This window comes from Neodiprion fabricii, chromosome 3 (assembly GCF_021155785.1).
Source record: "Neodiprion fabricii isolate iyNeoFabr1 chromosome 3, iyNeoFabr1.1, whole genome shotgun sequence".
NCBI lineage: Eukaryota > Metazoa > Arthropoda > Insecta > Hymenoptera > Diprionidae > Neodiprion > Neodiprion fabricii.
This window is the reverse complement of record NC_060241.1, coordinates 16,111,219-16,132,885: the sequence shown is the minus strand read 5'-3', so window position 1 is coordinate 16,132,885 and position 21,667 is coordinate 16,111,219. Positions and strand designations below refer to the sequence as shown.

At 34.7% G+C, this 21,667-nt stretch overlaps 1 protein-coding gene across 1 annotated transcript in view; it reads left to right on the top strand.

Moving 5' to 3' along the window:
• The first annotated feature begins 834 nt into the window (after window positions 1–834).
• LOC124178149 (SCY1-like protein 2) overlaps window positions 835–21,667 on the top strand; it is a 46,622-nt gene continuing 25,789 nt past the window's right edge. The window contains exons 1-2 of the mRNA XM_046561323.1: window positions 835–910; window positions 8,790–8,976. Of these exons, the coding sequence (XP_046417279.1) occupies window positions 8,812–8,976 (165 nt within the window). The 5' untranslated portion in view covers window positions 835–910; window positions 8,790–8,811. The remainder of the gene's footprint in view (window positions 911–8,789; window positions 8,977–21,667) is intronic.

Sequence of the window (21,667 nt, the reverse complement as noted above, 5' to 3'; positions counted from 1 at the left end):
TTTAGAGCATTATTGCAGGTTGGCAATGATCATTTGCGTTAATGTCGATTTCTTATTCTCGAAGTGGACAAATTTTCTAAGTTCATTTCAAGTTTCGTATATTTTATTAAATTATCTCAAACGTTTTAAGAACTCGTTCAATACAATCTAAGATTATGAATTTTCTAAATTTTCAACATACCTGACCCAACACTGTAGCAATATAAGGATGCAGGTGTTCCGGGGGTGTGTTTGCAGTTAAAATATGAAACATAACTATTAATAATAACCCCAGAGGCCTGGTGACCCAATTTAATAAACCTGGAGCAAATACGGGGCAGACGATGAAACGTGTGTTCACTCATCGATTGCACGTAATCGCAGTTGCAAAGATATCGAAAGTTGATAAGTTATTGATATGATTGTAGGAAATATTCGATGAAATTACTCATACTTTCCATAATGTAACTAATAATCTATGACCTACGCGCAGAGAGGTATAAGAAGCAAAATAAGCAGTGGGTGGAAAAAAAACCAATAGGTCAAGTCGGAAGAGTCCGCAGGGATATGAAAATATCGTTGCTAGGAAATTCGGTGCGCCAGAAAATTCATTCGCACGACCTTGGCCTAAATTGTTAATAGGGAATTAGGTAAATCGGAGGGGTTGAAGGATGCCGGTATTGATGCAGGCTGCTCTGGCTGACAGGGGACCCCGGAGCAAAGGGCTACCTGCAGCCCAGACTTGGCTCCAGCCTATACCCTGGCCAACTGCGCGCGCAATTTTCAAAGGAGTGGGAGAAAGCCTCGTCCTGTTTACAGGATAACAGGATCCCCGCTCAGTATTGCGATATTCTCGGCGACGCAAACTACGTCTACGATAAACAGACGACGTAATGTGCTCCTAGTGTACGAATTACTTGTCCGGCAACAGGTGAGGAATTGGCCCAACAATTTTCAATACCGTTTGCAAATTCACCCTCACTTTTGTCGCGTCGATTCGATGCAACACGTACATATCGACGCGTCGACACATCGATGTACTTCTATATACCTATATATTTAATGTTCGTACATACGTATATATATGTGTATCTATTTTTATTATCCATAGTACGTAGTGTCGTATCATGACGCGTTGCGTGTATCATAATTGCGGGTATTGCAAGACAAGTACAATGATACCGAATGCATGGAGAAAAATTTCATTTTTTATAGTTACCGGAAAATTCTATTGAAATCGGTATCGTTGCAATAATAAAATTGCTACATGCTACTATTTGGTGTGGTTACACAGCCGTCGTTGTTACTATATTTTCTGGTTAATGCAGAATTTAATCAGTCTGTTTAGTGGATAAAATTTTTTCAAACCGATAATACCTTACCATCAATTCATTGCCATACCAATATTAAAACATCGCAATTATGGTACAATAAAATATATTAAAAGTTCAGATGATGATAAAAAACTCGTTTCAATTTTCTGACCAGTACGAAATCAAATAAAATTATTCACAGACTGCATAATACCCACAACTAGAAATTTATCTCGCTCTGCATATTATGCGAACATTTTGCACGTATGAACAACCAATAAGTAAGATCTTTCAAATTCACGGAAAAATTATCGACCATGTGCCGGAGTTAGGGTGAAGAAGGAGAAACGTCGCAATATGGAGAGCTATTAACATTTAATTATTAATTTGTAATATTACATATACCATATATTATGTGTAACAAGGGGATCTTTTATGCCTCGTTTTATCATATAAATAGCTGTTTGACGATGATAGCTAACATAATTAACTAAAATTACACTTCGCACACTGTCCGCTGAAGGGTCCTGACGTTGAAATAATAGTCGAGTATTTTCGGCCGGAGTATATAATATAATTTGAAATGAGAGAAAATTAAAACGTAATGTCACCCGGTAATGGATGTTATTATACCACAGGTTTCCTAATTTACTTTGCACAATATTATATAATATTGTACATACATATATATATATATGCCAGATACTTGGACAACTATTGTGCCTCTGAATTGTCCGAGTGCTGTTTTATACGTCCCACGCATCGTATTCGCAGAACGTTCCATGCATATATTATGAAGGACGTTATTTTCTACGAATCCGGGAATGCAAAAATTCACCGATACGTCCGACACCATTTTTCACACGCATGTGAGGCGTATTGATTATAGAAGAAAATTCCTTCGAGGGAATTTCGAGTCGCAAAATCTGTAATCCCAGTTATCAGTGACTTTCTTTCGATTGGTTGAATATTTTCTCTTCTAAATTTTACGTAATTCCGGTATATACGTGCCGCTCCGTACGATCTAATTTATAATTCCAATAATTTATTGATTACTATAATCTATCGAAAAAGATCCTGAGATTTTGAGATTATTAAATATTGCATTCGTCCGTATCAGACCTCAGTAACGATCAGTCGATTCAGAATTCACCCTTCGTTGCGTATGGTTTGTTTTCTCGCATCGTCGTTTCAACTCAATCAGTCTTTTTGTAAACACCCTCCAACTTTTCCGTATTACAAGCAAGGATCAGAATACGTATTTTCAACGGGTTCTTCCGATTCTAATTTATTTGTCCACAAGCAATTGGGATTTTTGAAGTTGGTCCGGATGAATAGATTAATTATACCGACCTGATGTATGTATAATGTATCCTGTTTAATTCCGGAATAGAGAATATTTTCGTTAATCCATCAATTTGAGAAAAGGGAAAACGTAGGAATTCAAGAAGCTACTTCTCGGATTTTGCAATCTATTGTCTCTGACGTTCAGGTGATCCGCCCATTAATGTCACATTCCTAATTCAATGGACTTTATGTAATTTCGGCAAGTTTACACGATGTCGAGAATATCAAAGTGAGAAACAGTTAGTCTGGCTGAGGAAAAATTTTAATTAAAATAGTTACGGTGGCAAAAAGTAATTTCATTGACGAAGGTTGCAGATGTTGAGAACTTTAAGATAGAATTTTCGCGATACGAGAGTTTGACGTTGTTACTGAAAAAGACACCGAAATGTAGATATTTGAAAGAAAATATGAAGCTGAAGTTGGTAACGTTACTATAACGATGCATGTTTCGGAAAAATAGTTACTTCGCACCTTTAGGTTTGTCCGAAATTTAGTTAGCCACGATAAACGGAACATACTCATTTTTATAAATTCCACAATGATGATAACTTCAGCCTCTTGAAAAAATGAAGTTTTCTACGTAGAATTTCAGAGCTGCCATGAGGAATAATTTTTCGTCTAATAAAGCGTTTTGATTTTCAAACATTTAGTCAAAAAAGTGAAAACAGCAAGTATCGAGAAATTCTTTCCAACGCATTTATGCATTATATCCAATTGTACGAAAATGCGGATCAATAAAATGCAATATATTTTTGATTTCGTTCTGCATAGATGTAGAAATTTCATCCAGGTTCAAAGTCAGCGGCGTATGAATTGAAATGTAACTTCTGCACACCAGTACCATCTGACGAGTCAAGGAAATACAAATAAATTGAAAACATGAATAAAAAATTTATAGTTTCTCGACAATTTATGCATGAAACGTCAAACTGATTGTCCTGAAAAATTGAAATGGTTGGCAGAAATTGCGCCGTAACCGGATCTTAACTAAAAACCACCTTTATTGCGCTGTAACATTCTCAAACAAGTTTCTCGTCGTGAAATTATCATAGAATTTAAAATGACTGTACATTTAGTATGTTTTATCGATTTTCACACGTCTTTCAATTATAACTCACAGAGTCTAGTCCCGATATGAATAATTATAGTTCTGACAAAAGCTGCGTTTCAGAATAGAATGCGTACACCAAATCTCATCAAGATGGTACACATGGTTACGTAGTTGTCGTATCAAAAGTGTTGATGGATGTTGTTTCGGGTAAAATGAATAAAAATCACTTTTTAAACTCCAGGGCCTGAAGTGAAGATTAACACCAATATGTTTCAGTTGCAAAAACTTTAGTTATTTGCGAACCTTGCCACATCAATAGCAGCTGCTCCAAGCAAAGTTCAAAATCAAACACGATAAGGTCACAATCGCTGTTCAGAAGGTTAGTTGGCCAAAAATCGATACTCATCAACTTTATTACATGAAAGTCGTACATCGAGTATTTTTCACATCGCTTATTCGCAAGCTACGAATGAGATCTATTTGAAAATGCAGAAAATTTTAAAAAGTATCCGAATCTCTTGAAAATGATTACAAACCAGTAAACTCTCTTCATTTCATTGTCCAACAGCTCATTTCATTCGGAAAACTATTTTATACAAACTCACGGAAATAGTTTGTTTTTGTCGTATTGACATCGTTAAATATTTGAGTTTCTAATATCCCATCGATAGAAGTCATGATCAACAAGTGGCAATGTTGGATTGACCAGTGGAAAAAGGAATATTCGTTTCAATGTCTTTGTCAGAAATAGTCTTCTGAATAAAATGAGCCATCGTAGAGTGGAGTTGAATGAATGTGCTAAATCCTTCAACACTTTTGGAGCGATTTGAAACGAATCATCGATATCGAAGCTTCGGTTTAAAATTTCAGTATATTCTATTTGTGTATTTTTGAACTGATATTTATAGCTTACGAATATAATAATTAGATAAATACTGAATTTACGACCATCTCGTGATAAAATGAACAAAGAGTATTGATTTTTCTTTGTAGTTTTATAATTTTTCGCTCTGCACCGTACAAGGTATACTCTACCCCAACATTGATTTTTTTCGGAATCGGAGGTAAGGCACAAGATATAAGGCGAGCAAATTGTTAAAATAAACACCACAGGGCTTGGCTTGGCTAAATTAAAATTTATTTGACATACGTAAGAGCCGTCTAAAACCCATTTCTTCCGGCGTAAAAGGCAAAGTACGACAGCGCGCTGATCCCTGGGGGTTTTACCACGGGGCGATACATTGGTCTTGTTTTTCTAGTTGTTAGAACCGATTGGATTTGCGATAAGCCTTAAAATTTTAGTCCGACTTCGGCTAGAGGAAAACGAGATACACCATGGCAAAAAAGCAAAAAGTAATGAAAAAAGGGAAAGAAGAAATCAGGTGCGCCAAGGTCTCGATTGTGCTACACACACATGATGCGAACAAATCTACTCTCGACGAATGTAATACGTCAATGTCAAGTTCACTTTTCATGTGATTTTTAAAACATCTTCTTAAGGGGAATCAATTCCGAAAGCATTGAAGTATAAAGTATTCCACCCGATATTCCTGCAATATCTCTGTACTGGGTGTACTATAAATCATGTATACACCAAAAAAAAAATGTTTAGTTGCGTATGATCCGCAAATATGTTCATTTTTTTGCCATAACCGAAAAGTACAGTTTTGAGAACAAACAAACAAGAAAATGAGTTTTGTAAGTGTAACCAAAAAATGTAGCATTTTTCTTAATTATCATCATTTAGGTACTATATTTTATTGTCATTATTGCGATTACTTCACGTTGATGCAGCAATAAATTGATGTTATGGCATTATTAAATTAAACAAGCGGCTTTAGGTTGGCTATGAGCCAACCCTCGAAGTTCTCCTTCTCACGCTGCAGGTTATAAGTTCATAGAGAAAAAAAAGAATATAATATCCAATTCGAATGTCAAAAAACAAATTCAGATTCGTGCTTAACGATTTTGAAACCCGCGGATACCATTTTACATGAAAATGTGACGATTTTTTAAATTTTGAACCGCTACAATGGATCCAGCATTACAAATTTTGAAAGCCTGACCTTGGATTCATTATCGGTGACCCAAAAACCCTTCACCTGCCAATTTCTACCAAAATCGGAATATTTTTAAACCTTTTTTCCACCATATTAGATTCGCCATTTTGGATTTCGAAATATGACTCCAGACTCGTGATCAGCAACCGAACAAACCTATTTTCATCAAAATCCAAATGTAATTAGTTTTTCTTCAATTGATTGAATACGCTAAATTTAAATTTTTCAAATCGACCTTAGATTCGTGATCAGCGACCCAAAAAATCTCGCGATACTAATTTTCATTCCAATCCGTTGTTCCATTCTTAAGATATCATTTTTATTTAATTTTTTGAACTTTTGTTATTCAAATGATTGAAAAAGTATTGAACCGATCAAAGTTAAAATCCAATTAGTTCTAAGTTTGGAAAAGCCGCGTTGACTGAGACTAAAATCATTGAAATCCGACAACTCGTTCTCGAGATATCGTCGGACAAACAAATTAATCACATACATACATAAATAATTATATACTTATACACATCCGTACACACATATACACACACAGACGTCCATCTGAGAATGTCCGGAGATGATTCTTTAGACCTTGAAACGTCGAGGATCTAGTGAAGACTCAACTTTTCATTTTTAAGGTGATTACGATAACTTCCTTTTTTTCTCTGAAAATCGAAAAATGGGAAGTTAAAAATGTTGCTAACCAAACAAACAGATTTAATGTTGTAAAAAATGAAATTTCACTTCTGTACAAATTGACGACGCTGCGTTGCAACGAAGCTGATTACCCATTTGGCGAACACATTTTTTTCTCACCTCTAACTTAATGAAATTTTAAAATTACCGTTTTTTGAGGTTGCTGATTAAGAATTTGAATCTAGAATTTGAGTTTTAAAACTAACGGCATTAAATACGGCGGTCAGATAACATGATTTTCATGGAAATTTTTCACACGCAGAGATTTTTGAAAACACTGATTTTGTGTCTGTTAATGTCACTTAGAACGTATAATTTCAGATGTTTGGATTAAGTCAAAGATGCGCAATTTAAACATGTTGGATCGCAAATACGTCTTATTGATTCTCACTCACGGATGACAGCACCAGTTACGAACAACAACTTGGTAATCAATAGATATCCATAGCCGCTCTCTCTCACACTGTCGTTCAACCATTGGCCACGGCTGCCAACCTAACTTCGAAATTAAAAAAAAAATTGATGTAGCAGATTCAAAGAGACGGCCATTCTGTACTGCTGAATTTTTACTTCAGATGCGTGATTATTGACCTCGGAAAGCCCCGGGTACATGCTAAGTTTTATCCGAATCAAATAACTATTCTTACATATATTCTGGCACATATTTATCCGCCATATTGGATCCGACATTTTCAACTATCAAATGACACTATCGGTTGTGTTCAAATTTGAAATTGACATCCTCAGGAATCACAAGGTGAATATCAGATTTTTTGCATCGTATCGGGACCGTGTGTCGTGACTTTTACCCCAACTGATGAGAAAAATGTGAACTCAGTTAGAGGATTTATTAAATTTCTATAAATCAACGATCGCCATTTCATCATCGAAAGAAATTTGTTGCATCCGTGGATGCACAAGTACATCACGTCAGAAACGTGGATTCGATTCGTTAGTGAAATTTTGTAAATTTCCAGAGACCACTTTTGGTTCCGCATGGAAAATTGATAAACGTATAAAATGGATGAATGCAGCAAAAAATGATGTGCAAGTACTGTATTATTATTAAAATAGAAAGAATTTATCCACATGTACAATAAAATTACAAATATTTCAATATGCAAAGCCTGTTATATTGTAATAAATATTATAAATAATCTTTATATTTATCCGACACTAAAAGCAAGTAAAAATTCGGAAAACTGCGTTCCAAATAAGGGTAAAAAATTTGTAGGTACTCATTTTATAAATAACGAAAAATCGGAGTATCCATTACATCCATCTTATATTCCCTTGATTTTTCCTGGAAATGAAAATATTAAAAAATCAATCCAATCTTTACGACAGAAAAAAAGATAAATATAAAGGTTATTTATAATTTTTATTACAATATAACAGGCCTTACATATTGGAATATTTGTAGTTTTATCATAGATGTGACAAATTCTTTCTATATTAACATTAATATAATACTTACACAAAATTTTTTGCTGCATCTATCCACTTTGTACATTTTTCAGTTTTCCACGCGGAACAAAAATTTATAAAATTTCACTAACGAATCGAATCCACGTTTTCGACGTGATATATTTGCGCATCCACGGATGCAACAAATATTTTTCGATAACGACAGTGTGAAAGTTGATTTATAAAAATTCAATTAATCCTCCCACTAAATCCACATTTTTGTCACCAGTTGGCGTACAAGTCGTTATGCAAGGTCTCTATAGCTTCCTAAATTTACTGTACAAAGATAGAGAAATTTCACTCACTACCCTCATTTTCTATGCACAACGCTGCTACGGATTGACTATCAGTGATATACGGGACACTTTTTACACTCTGGTAGATGTATATGTATAGTGTATACAGTATCAGCACCCCAAACTTCAATTCCTTCGGAATGAAGTTACCTTTTCATTTACCGCGCTTGACGCACAAAAAACAATTATTACGTTACGTTTAGCCTGAAAAAACGTTTAAAGTTACTTTCATACCTCGCTTCAAACTGATTGTATCCCTAACACCTTATACCTATAAATACTACAACTTTTCGGTAAGCATCTGTGACGTAAACTCGAAGTTGAACGATCGATTTACTAAAGTGATACTATAGCATTGAAACATATCGTTGTGATGCAAAAATATCGAACAATTTCCAATAAAACGTATAGAAATGACATGAATAAAAAAAAATTATCGGACAAAATTAAACAGTTCTTAGTTTCGTTGTTGCGGATGATTATTCAACTAATTTCTTCCCCTAAAATTGTATACCTCATAATTTCAGTCTATCCAGTGAGATTTATTATACATTCATAATCAACCGAAATTTTTATTCTTTGACAGAAAACCGAGAAACTGGTATTGGATGGGAGCACGTACCATGTTTTCAAAGTTTAAAAGTAGCAGTGCACCAAATGCTCTCGAATCAAATCCAATATGGCACTATTTTGAAGTCGGAAAACAATCGGCGACTGCTGGTCCGGAACAAGTTTGGCGGATCCTCGACGCGTATCGCAAGAGCGATGGAAAGGTATGAAAAATACGTCAATAAATCGTTGCTCGGCCACTGTCGATCATTTGGGAAGGTGTTCGAGTGCCGCTCGCACCGATTCAGCCCAATTTTCCCACCGTTTTATAGAGTCTGGATCGAGAGGAAAATGTGCCTCGGAAATTGAGGGCGACCGACTGTTCGTATCATAAAATTAATTCAGGAAACCCAGGAGTCCAGAAGTACAATTATGAAACTCGTGTTGGTTTTATATAAATTATGCATTGAAATATTTTCAACGTTCATTTCACACGTTATATTGATGTTAATTTCTTGAAATTTCGAGAAACAGTTATTTTTTTTAGGAATGTACCAATTTTGAAACATTTAGAAGCTCACAGGTTTTCTCTGCGATCCTCCAAACCTGATCAATTTTCTGGTATTTTATTTAACCTTCCTCAAATATCATACTTGGAATAGGTAATAATAATAATAAAAATCATATTAAGCTAATTTACAAAGCATTGGTTGACCTCACGACTATTTGTACTGTTTGATGGAAACTAAATATCATTATAGTAATTGGAACTTTAGAGATTTATCCGTTTTAACACATCAACCTAATTTTAAAACGTGTTTTCGTTACAAAAGCACAATGTTGGATTTGTGATAAGTTTGAGGAGGTTTACTTTCGTTAGGAACTCATTGTGGAAATGAATTTTCCGAAAAATTCCAAAAACCGTTGCGATTTATGTACTGTTTTTAATAGTGGTTTTTGCAAAAATAAGTTCAAACAAGCTAATTATAGTATCTACTGATAATGTAAATTGATCTAGTCAACTATTTGGAAATCAGAAATGTGTGACAGGAAAACGTATTTAGTGAGTTCGAGTTGGTGATAACGTCCAGGAGTTTTTTTTTCTTGCAAAGAAGCGGCCAGTTTTAATAATTTCAACCAGTGACAGTTTGAATTCCGTTGAAACGTGTTTAGGTTACAATAACATCTCTAAATTTCCGAATATATTTTTCAAATTTTTGCTTTGGTAAATCACGTTTGAGTTGCAACTGTTCAAAGCTTCTTAAAGTCTCATTAACTTGAAATTTTTTTAGGAACTCGACAAAATTTTATCTTTCGTAGAGATCATTTAACAATCAGTCTCATGATAAAGCGATTTGGTTTCTATTTATTTGAATACTGAATAAATTCTGAATCGGTTAAAATCAATGCTTACGGTTGTATATTTTCAAAAAAAAATCTTACACGAATTTCATTCAGAACGAGAAGTTAATTGGTTCTTGCTGTTTTCTTATTACATCTCTGAAAGGTTTCAATCTAAAAAACAATTAACACGTTATTTGATTTGAGAAGTGAATATTTGTAATGGAAAAGTCATTTGATAATAAAAAAAATGAATAATTGGGGGTCTTAGAGATTTTGCTAAGTTTTGACAAAATTAAGAGTGGTAAGGGTTAAATAGGTTGATTTATACATATAAATATAATACAATTTTTGTAAATATATATTTAAAATCTTAAAGAGTATGTGCTAACACTTTTTTAGAATAAAATGTTTTGGAATTATATTTGGCATATTGTGTTACACAATTAGTTGATAATTGATGGTCAATTTTGCTACATTTTTTTTCAAAATCTGCTTACAATTACACATTAATTGCATGTGGAATATGTTGAGTTGCTGCTGATGCGTTTTTTATTATTAGACGCGCTTATTGCGATTGTTAAATACGTTAAAAGAAAGTTGTAGTTGAAGAGTGGTACGGAAAAACAGTGCAAGTGCCAGAATATCGAAAATAGGTCTTTTTTCTTGAAAAGTTAAAAATAATCCATACCCGTCCTGCCAATACAGTGTGGCTGACAAACATTCATTCTTGAGATTATAAAAAATTGGCACGGCAAAACGGTGTAAGTGTTATTATTATTATTTTGCAGGAGATCAAAAAACTGTCACAAAACTTGATTGACTAATTTAAAACAAAAATCTAGAATTACTTTTCAAAGTGTTTCGAGTTTTCAACTCTTCACTTTTCAACAAAAATGAGTTTTTTGGCTGTAACCAAAAGACTATTCTTTTTGATTACGGTTACTCGTACTACATATGTCTTTGTGACTAGTAACGCTGGTGCAACAGTAAATTGACTTTCAGGCCACGTTCAACTGGAAAAATATTTTAGCTAATCAAACAAACAGAATCAGTTCTGCTACAAGCAGAAAATGTAGTGTCGACAACTATAATCACTATGAATAATTACTCCTTATATAGCATTTTTCCTGAAATTCCAGGAATATTTAAAACTTTATTGTAGCGATAGCAATTTTGCTAGACTTTTCTAGTTACTATAAAGAATGAAGTATTTCAAATTTTTTTTTGACATTCAACGTACATAACTCAATCATTAGTGCTGTTTGGACGTATGCAAATGCCGTAATCATTCGACCGAGTTTCTGCGATTCAAAATTTTCATAAGGGGCTGATGCTTTCGTTCCCATTAGAGCACTGAATATATATATATATATATTATTATATATGCATATTTATATCGGCGTTGGATGTTTTTAGGTTTTAAATAAATCGCTCTCCACCACGACCCTCAGATCTGATCGTCTGAATATTTTTTCACCATATTTATACACCTCTTCTTACTTTGTAGATATACCATGTATGTACATGTATACTATACATATCCGCGTCTACCTACATATGTATGAGTTGATGTTTTATTTGAATAATACCGGTAGCTCTTCTTTGAGATACGCCAAATACAAACGATAGGATAGCGAATATAAAACAACTCGGGATTTCAAATTGCTCCGGGTTCTACTGTAGAACTAAATGTCTTTCTACGGATATATTAGGGTGTTTCGTTTGGAAGTTAGATTCTTCTTGTCCACCCCCACTGAAAAAAGTCGTTGCGAATAGAAAGAGAAGAATCTTTACGGAAGAATATCTCTTACATCCAATTTAAAAGGTCGCTCTCGGAATTGGAGTTTTGTCATTTTTATTAAAAATTGTTACCATCCAGCCACATTTAATTACATAAAACTTTATCATGTAATCATTTTCGAGAAAATTAAATTTTGTACAGCAACATTATTTAAATCCGTGATGTAAAGTCAAGAGTTTAGCCATTGAAAATGTGTAAAGATGAATTTTCACACAGAAAGGTCTAACTTGTAAACCGTTGAAGCTACAAACTTTGTTTTCTAGATATTTTTTATAGAAAACTGAACTGTCTGAATATTTTTCTATTGAATTTTTGTTGTACAGTCAATGTTTTATCCTCTAACGACGTTTTCATGACGAATTTTTACACGATCTTGATTTTCGATCCGAGGCTTACAACTTTCGAACTGCCAGAGTCACAGATTTCGTTTACGAGACGCTTCTGTAGGGAATTCAGTTCTCTACAAAATGCTTTCACAATTAACTTTGTGTCATTGAATACGGTTGAATGCGTGTGGCAACAATTTTTAAAAAACGACATCTTTTGCATTCAGCTTGTTGTTGTGTATAAAATTTTCAGCAATTTAATAAAAATTCACCGTTAATTGTGGGAATGGTCAAGTTTGTAAAGTTTAGGTGGTCGTTAGTTTTCGAGCTGCTGCAGAAGTCGCAAATAATAGGATTTCATCTAAATTAGTTAGCAGGTATTGTTAAAATTTTTATAATGCATCAAACTCACTGTAAAACCGAAAAAAAGGGTTGTTTCTGTAGTCAATCAGATGGAATATAATTAAGGCAATATAACTTCAAGACTAGAAAATATTCAAAACCATAAATTTCATCGTCTGAGTTAGTCGTTGAGTAATATTAATTTATTTGTTGTTATTTCACTTGTAAATTACAACGACTCTACACATCGATTTTTAAGAAATAATCCAAACGCACGACCTTAAGACAAAATCTGTTTCACATCAGACGATTTGTAGCGTATTCATTTACGAACAGAATAAGCTGTTGTTTATCAAAATCGGAAAAAAACTACATGACTTTTTCGGTTGGAAAATATTCTAACAATGTCATTTTTCTGACGTTGTTAATCGTAGAATTCTTACAGTTGAAATTAAGTGTTCGCCACTTTTTTTTCACTGCATCACAGAGACTTTTTAAAATCATATTTAACTTTGCACAGTCATGTTTTTGCTTTGACATATTTTTGGGCTGACCGTAGGTCTCGTACATCCTTAAGGGGGTATTCTAGTGTAGAGGCATGAATTTGAGGTGTTTTTTGAAGTGCTATAAACAAAAAATATTTTTACCATCCATTTTTTCATCAGGCGTTTATTATTATTTCACGATTACAAAAAAAAAAAAAAAGCAAGTCAAAAAATACAAAATTGAAAGTGCTATGAGTTGTTGAAGTGGGGGGTACAAAAAAAATGGCGCGCCAATGTTGTCACGATTGCAAGCATTTTCAAAATCAGAAAAAAAAAAAAAGATTATTAATCTACATAAATGCAGCTATCGTACTAACTAAAAAAAAGTCGAAAAAAAGTTTTTTTTTGCCAAATTACGGCTGTCCGAAAAAATAATACGTTTTTTTTGACTTTTTTGGACGTTTCTGAATTTTTTAAAAATAGTAAAAATTATTATTTCGTTATAATAATAGTTCGTGCGATAGAGACATGTATTGAGAAGATTCTCACCAAATTTCAAGTAAATCGGTTCAATAGAACTTGAGAAATCATGTCAACCGTTTTGAAAAATGTAGTTTTGAGAAAAACGCGTTTAAAGTTTCGAGTAAAATTCGTTCCAGCCGAGCCAGTATTGAAGACGTGTCACTAAAATAGTTATATCTCTGAAAATAATTGAAATTTTGACTTGTCCTTTTAAGGACACATTCTTGAAAGGTTAAGCTTTGAAAATATGAAAAAAAAAAAATCGATTTTTTCAAATTTCTACACTAGAATACCCCCTTAAACGTAAAGAGTCATGCTATTGTGACCTAGGAAAGTGTAAACGATGTCCTAAATTGTGGTTTTAATGAAATGTCAGTGAGTAACGGTATGTGTATAATTTCGAACAAACACTAATTTGTTCCGCAGATGTAACATTATCACGGGTCTAACATTAACGATATCGACAGTTTATTGCGTGTAATAGAGCTTACTGAATAAATACAATGAACATACAGGCATGCACCTCACTGATGCGATACTGCAGTGTGCAGCTCGTAAACTCAGACGTTAAAATTTGTTCCGTATATAAAATGACCGTATAGTATTATCAGGTTTATTGCCGTCTCTTGCTTACTTGCCCCATATTCAGACTAAATCTCCTTAACTCGCGACGCTTCCCGGTATTTAATTCAATTTTTGGAATTCAGCTGAATCCACTAGGAATTAATTACGGTCTATTGAAACTTTATTAAGCGCTGTAGCATCAGTAAAATGGAGTGCGCAATTTCAGTCGGCACTAGATGAATAAAAAAAAAAAAAAGGAAATGAGTTCCTTTCAACTTCGGGTTTCAAAATATCCTACGCAAGCGTGGAGCAGCGTTATTTTTGAAAAATGCTCAAATTAGACAAACCTTTATTCCAATTTGAACCTATTAAACATCATGTCCACAACATTTTTTTTCGAAAACGGACGAAACGTTATTCTATTCGAAGAGTGTTGCATTTTTGCATAGATCATTTTTAGTAGGACCCTTTCGTTTGAAAATTTTTTACAGCGGTATGAATAAAGAGAAAATTGTAAAACATTCTTGGTTTTCTTAACTTATTTTATATCTTATACGCAAAATTCAAAATAACCAGAAGTATTAAAAATGTAACATTTGCACCTTTCCTCACTCGGAGGGTTTAAAAATTCAGCAAGGTCCCTTAAGGGGTTAGGTGGGTTTCAAAAGCTCAAAATAGGTACATTTTTATGAATTTTTTTTTACTTAATCAACAGAATATTTAATTCCATCAATTTAACACATAAAAGATACATATTTTATAAGTAGTTTGTGAAATTTTCATTGAAAAATATTGAAAATTAAGGCGTGGACACGTCGTCTGCTATGACCCCTCAAAAAAAAGTTCTCTCGGCGTAGTCAGGATAACTCATGACAGATTCGTCTGAAATGCAAAAACCAAAAATTTTCTGTTAGTAGATGTTTAAAACTCGTACTTGGACGAAGGAAAAAAAAAAAAAACAAAAATTACATTTTTGGCGGCGTTGAAAACAAAAAACCCTTATTTTGAGTAAAATTTGCACCCTTCATGGCCTTGAAAAATTACTTGGAATAGAAAAAAAAAAAATTCCTTCGTTCAAGTACGAGATAATGTTATTTTGAAGAAGTGTGCAGAATTTGAAAGAGATCGGTTCATAAGTTTTCGAGAAATCGTGACTACCGATTTCAAAAATGTAGTTTCGAGAAAAACGCGATTGAAGATTTACATTCAAATAACATGTAAATAATCGTACTTACACCGTATAATGATGCAAACCCACGTTTTTTCCACGTGCCATCACCTGACACGGTAACATCTGTCGTATCTTCAACATTATTTTCATCACAGGTTAATTTTTTTCTTGATTTGCAGCAGACAACAAAATTGATTCGGCAACAGTTATGACGTACTCATGTATTTTATCAACATAAAAATTGTACGTTGATGCATTCAAGAATGAGGAACTTATATCCATCAAACCACAGAATTTTTTACATCCGGCAAGTCCTAAGCCTAGTATTCGCATCAGAAAAATAAACGAACAATAGCTAAGCAACTGCCTCGATATATCTGCCTCCATATACCTGCGTCACGCTCGGTTATAGCCTGATGGGTGAAACATCCAAAGGCTATATCTCTTAGAATATGACTCGGATCGTTTTAAAATTTTAAATGAATATTCTCAACATATTCAATTATAAGATAAGCAAAAAAAAAAAAATTCGATTTTTTGAAATTTTGAAACCCACCTAACCCCTTAACAGCAGTCCGTGTTCTTGAAAAGTTTTATGGGAGTTTTTAGGGGTTTACGTAGGTACGTAGGTCGGGATGTGGGCTCTACGGTGGGACACATTAAGCCATGTTCCACGGCGTCTGACGATGACCCCATACTGGAAGTTATAACAATGAAATTTGTTGTACTCCGATGTGCATTTTTTATAAAAGCTTCGGCCGGGTATTACGATGAGTCTGAATTTGTCCATTTTTGTATAATATCTCCGTGTCTGTCTATCTTGCTCTAAAAAAAACGAATGTTGCGAATGTACCGCAGCGAGACAGTACTCACAAGGACACTCGCACAATGTTGGGGAATTGATTTTGATCAAACTTTATAACATGGTCGAGGGGTTTCAAATTACTTTCAAGGTATATGGGATTAGGAAAGGTGACCCTGAGTTTCCAAGTGGCAATCGCGGCAGCGTCTATAACAAGTTGTAATGATTCAAATATAACCGCGCAATGAACACGGCACGAGTGGATTAGGTTAGACCCAGGGAGTGGGGAACCTGGTCACAAATTTGAAATTAAGGTTTTGGTCTACGTCCCTCCAGGAGGAAAGAGGTGCGGAGGTGTTCTTCTCTGAAATAGTCGACTAACTGAGAATAGAGGAAATCTAAACTACGAGGACGTACCTATTAAATTAAAAATTAAACACTCCAAACACAAGCCCAAATTTAAAAAGAGACGATAAAACGAAGAACATTAAAAGTGATATCAGAAAATATAGTGCCTCGACGAAAAACCGTTATTGACAACAATTTATAATTTCAACAATATCCGCCAATTTTAACAATATACATTGTTTTAACTATATACACCTGGAATGAATGAATTGTGGAATTAGTTGAATGAATGAATTTTAAACATAATGACGGCTCATGTGTGGTTATATTTATAAATAAATTAAAAGTTTCACTCTACTCCTCATAGTTTGTAAAAGATTTTTAATATTGATTTAGCCTCATTTTTAATTTTCAAATAATATTGTAAAGTTCAAAATTGAGCATGCTCTATCGCCTCGAATGTTTATCATTCAATGTAGAATGTAATTAAAGGTATTGAAACTCATCGGAATAAGTTTGCTTCACACGCTAAAGCTGTTGTTGGCGTTGTTTGAAACTCGAGCGAGTGTTCGAAAAATTATTAATTCTGTGAAATAGGTAGTCATCATTACGAGTATGTGTCCCCGATTTTAGACGAAGACGAAATTGTTATCTATCAAACAAACTGCGCAATGTCCCGCAAGGAAAGTACCATTGAAATACCGTGAAATTTTTGGCATAAACAATGGCGAGCTATTGAAAAACTAATACTATACGACATAAAAACTATTGATGCACCAGTGATTTCACAAATACTGCCAGCATCATTTATCGCATATTAATTCCGTGTGTGTCAGCAGCTTTGATAGAATTTTGGTACATGTTTTATAGCGCGTATTCCTTTCACAACCGTGAATAATGAACTTTGAACTTTGCGCGTACACAAGCAGTTTGACATTAAAGTTTAATTTATGTAACTACATATGATTGCTTTGTATCGTGGCATATTCTTCGATTTAGCACTTATCTTCCGACCCTTCACCGTTACAATTAGTTCCATTGGTCTTAGGTCCCTCAGAACGCTACATTTTATCTATTACTTAGCTAATTAAATTCCGTCTTCTTCTCTTCTCGCTTAGGAAAGTGCTCGTACTGTTCACACTGTCTTGCCGAAATGTTTGCACCCATTAATTAGATGAGGCATCGTTTCTGGTAATTGCTTTCCACATATTCTCCACCTTTTTTTTCCCACCATCATTTCCGGACAGTCCTTGTTCCTTTCGACAATAAAACAATGTCATCAGTGTATCGCAATGACCAAATTTCTTCTTCCCCTGTCAGTATTTCTTATAGTTTTTTGCCTCCTAATGTTTCCTCTGGATTTTTCTTGCATGTAAAGGAGACCAAAGTTGGATTTAACGGACAACTTTCTCAGACATTTTCCTCTGACAGAAAGCACTTGCCTTTCTTTCCAACAGAGTCTTGCTGCACTTTTCGTTTCTATTTACAGCTCGATGATTTGATCTTTTTAAGTGGTTGCTTGTGTTTACCTTTTTCAGCATTCCGTCTAAAATTTTCACAGCTAGATGGTCAATCGGTGTGCACTCAAGTTCCTGAAAATGGTACACAGCTTGTCTCTTTTTTTTTTTGGTCCTTTATTTCTTGCATAATTTAGAATGTACGTAATATACACATTGTCTAATATAGTGCTCCTCCCGCTCTAAATCCTGTCTGCGGCCCCACAGGATCTTCTTTTCTTATATCATCCGTCTTCAGTCTTGCCTCCGTAGTCCTTACAGAGTCGAGTCGTTATCCCTTGTCGTCTTAATCGGATTTATCACTCCTACTTTCTAGTTCTCCGTGGAGAGGCTGCTTTTTTCCAACCCTCTTTATTGTTTAATTTCTTCATCTCAGCATTTATTTCGCCGTTTGTTATCTCCCTCGTTTCTACTGCACTTGCTTCCATTCGTCGACTGTCCGCCCGCGTCGACACGCACCTTGTATTCCACCGATCCGTTTAGTAACAGAATGTAACTCTCACTCCAATGTGCCAATCCCCCGTAAACCTTTCCCTGATCTCTTCCACGCGGTTCAACCGGGTGGAACACGCGGAAAATCCCATGATTTCTAACTAGGCTAACACCTTCAACAACGTTTCAAAGTTTACTTTGCTTTCCCTGGCAAAATGGTTACCGCAAATCTTCTTCAACTTTGCAACGACCACTAAGCTCAACTCTGTGTAACTGGATAGCTGACAAGTGACATAGACGAAGTACCCTTTTTGAGAGATAACAAAGTGAGTGGAGTAACTATCGATTAAATTTAGAAGTATATATATTAAACGAAGTATGAAACAATACAAATGCATTATCACTTGATGAAATTGCAGAATGAACTGTAAAATTATCAATAACTGTCAATCGAACAAAAGGTTTAGACCATCGGGATAAAGGATCGGAAGCTTCCCGAAAAATTCTGTTCGTGTGCGTCAAGAATGAATCACGAAAACTTACAGCCCTTTTTGACGCTAAATGGAATACTTGTGTCGCAGCGCGGTTTAGAATTGACGGCCTTTCGACCCACCTGGTATTCTTTCATTATGAACCACATTCGCCCTCATTGTAAATGTAAATATCACGGCACATACATGCCAAGAGGAAATAGTGAAACTTAATAGATTGAGCATACAACTGCGCATGTGCGAGCTTTGTCGTCTTTTCATGCAGATTCGTCACCTCAACTTATGGAGGTTATGCAGGTAATGCAAACTTTTTTTTTTAAATAGTTTATATACAGATTCGAGAAGGCTTGGAAAACTGCTGTTGTTAATTGACTGAGGCTTGTTACGGATTATCACATTCGGGAAAAACTCAGCAGGATTTACAAAAGCGCTTTTTTTTTAAAAATCACAAATTACCAGGATCGTATGATACTGCTATTGCAGTATATTTACTAATAAGTAATTTTAACCTTAACCCCTTCAAATCTTACTTCAATAAAGCACGGTCCATATAATTATTACCACGAGCACGTAAATCCATCAGGTTCTTTTTTTCCGTGTAAAAAAATTATTTCAACTCAACACTTGACGCGGGCGAGTTTGATATCTCATTCCCTGTGTAGAGTAATTCGGCTTTCCTGCCGCGCAAACGTGTACAGAATGAATTGCTAACGATAGAATGATCCATCGTCTGCCACAGTTTAACGCGCATGCGCTACAATCGGAGAGCAGTTGTTTGCCAGGGCGGCCAACCGTCATAAATCTGGACGACAGTTTGCCGGAGTGCGTGTAACCTCAAAAATTTTGACAGCCGCCAATGTCGAACGCAACTGCCAGCGATAACTCCAAAAACTTTTGAGGTTACGTTCACGACGACTGGTCGCTCTTTCAAACAACTCACTAAACTATAATGATACTGGAACGCTTACTGCATGGCTCGGTAAACGGTTGGCTTTCCGAAAAGAGAGATAACTCGAAGGTGAAGTGCTATCTCTCTTGCACCGGTACAGTCTTTCGAAAAGTTTGTACACCAGAGTACCCCTTTTCTTCTTTGAATCTGTGAGATTAAATTTTTGCTTGAACTATCCCACGCATGCGCAGTAGTTGTTAGAAACCGACAGCACTTCACCTCCGAGCTATCCCTCTTAAATTTTAATGACGGATAACTTAACAGCCAATCCGATGGCTTTGTATACTCGATTTGAGATGAACTACGTCCGCGGGAAAAATGACGTCTGCTAATTCGAACCGTCTGCGCATGCGCGTACTATATTAGTTTCCTGGTGCATATTACGAAGACAACCTCAAGAATCATTGAGTCCCTCTCATGTATCCAGTTATGTTGGGTATGTTCTACGAATGAGGGATTAATCACTGTTGCAATCCGGTGTATACAGGCTACTGTAATCTCATGTATTCTTTGTAATCTTTTATATTGGTTGTCGGCTCTTGTATTTTTTATAATCTTCTGTAATCTTGATGGAATTATTGCATTCTTTCTGTAACCCCTGCAATCGTTGTCGTAAATTTGCGATCTTTGTAATTGTAGTCAATGTCCGCCATTTTTGCACAGTGATTAAACCCTCGGGTATGTATAAATTTAATAACAGTGTCGATAGCTCTGTTTCAATGTGCTGTTCAGACGATAAGGCTGACGCTAACATCGGCGTTCACCCTTCACCCTTCGCTCTTTCGAGCTCTTTTTCAACCTCTTCATATTTTTTTTTTAACGAGACATTTAAGAGGTCTAATTATTCTATACAATGCTGGAGAAATTCTTGGGGTCATATTTCACAAACGGCTTTGAACTCTATTTGAATCGTGATAATTTCCTCAGTCTTTTTTGTTCTGGACATGTATTTTTCCTACCTACAACTTGGTTTAAAAACACTCGTACAGTCCACTCTTCCAATAGGGCCTCAAGCGCATCCAAATCGATAAAAAAAAAATCCTCTAAAAATTTCAGCTCTTAATATTAACTCTAAGATAGGCCGCTTTCCCGCCAAAGTTTCTTATGGAAATAACATGTAAAAAATATGTGTTGTTCTTTTAAATTGTGTACGTTGGTGACGAATTGACCTACAATAATGAGAAGTACATTTTTTGTAGGAAATTCGACGCTCTATAAAAAAGGTCTGTTACGATTTTTTGATAAGTCTACTGGTTCAAAAGTTATTCGAGCTCAAACTTTAATTTATACAAAATTATCAATATTATTGAGTATATTTGAAGGATTAGCAGTTGTATAAATAGATGGCATAAATTATCAAATCGAAAATGATGCCGAAGTGTTAAATTACTTATTTTACTAAAAACATCAGTTATTACAATATCAACATGAAACAAGATAGTTTAAATTCTTTTAGAGTTGCATCAATCTCAGTATCGATTAATAACAGTAAAATATGATTTTCAATTTACATCTATTGAGGTTTTAACATAGGGTAATTACTTTAATTGATCTGAAATAAAGTAACCTGCAAGAACAATGCAGTATATTTCATCATACAACTGCTAATCCTTTAAATATACTTGATAATATTGATAATTTTATGTAAATTGAACTTTGAGCTCGAATAACTTTTGAACCAGTAGACTTAGCAAAAAATCGTAACACATCTTTTTTATAGAGTATCGAATTTCCTACGAAAATATGTCCTTTTCATTATTGTAGGTCAATTCGTCACCAACGTACACGATTTAAAAAAACAACACACATTTCTTACATGTC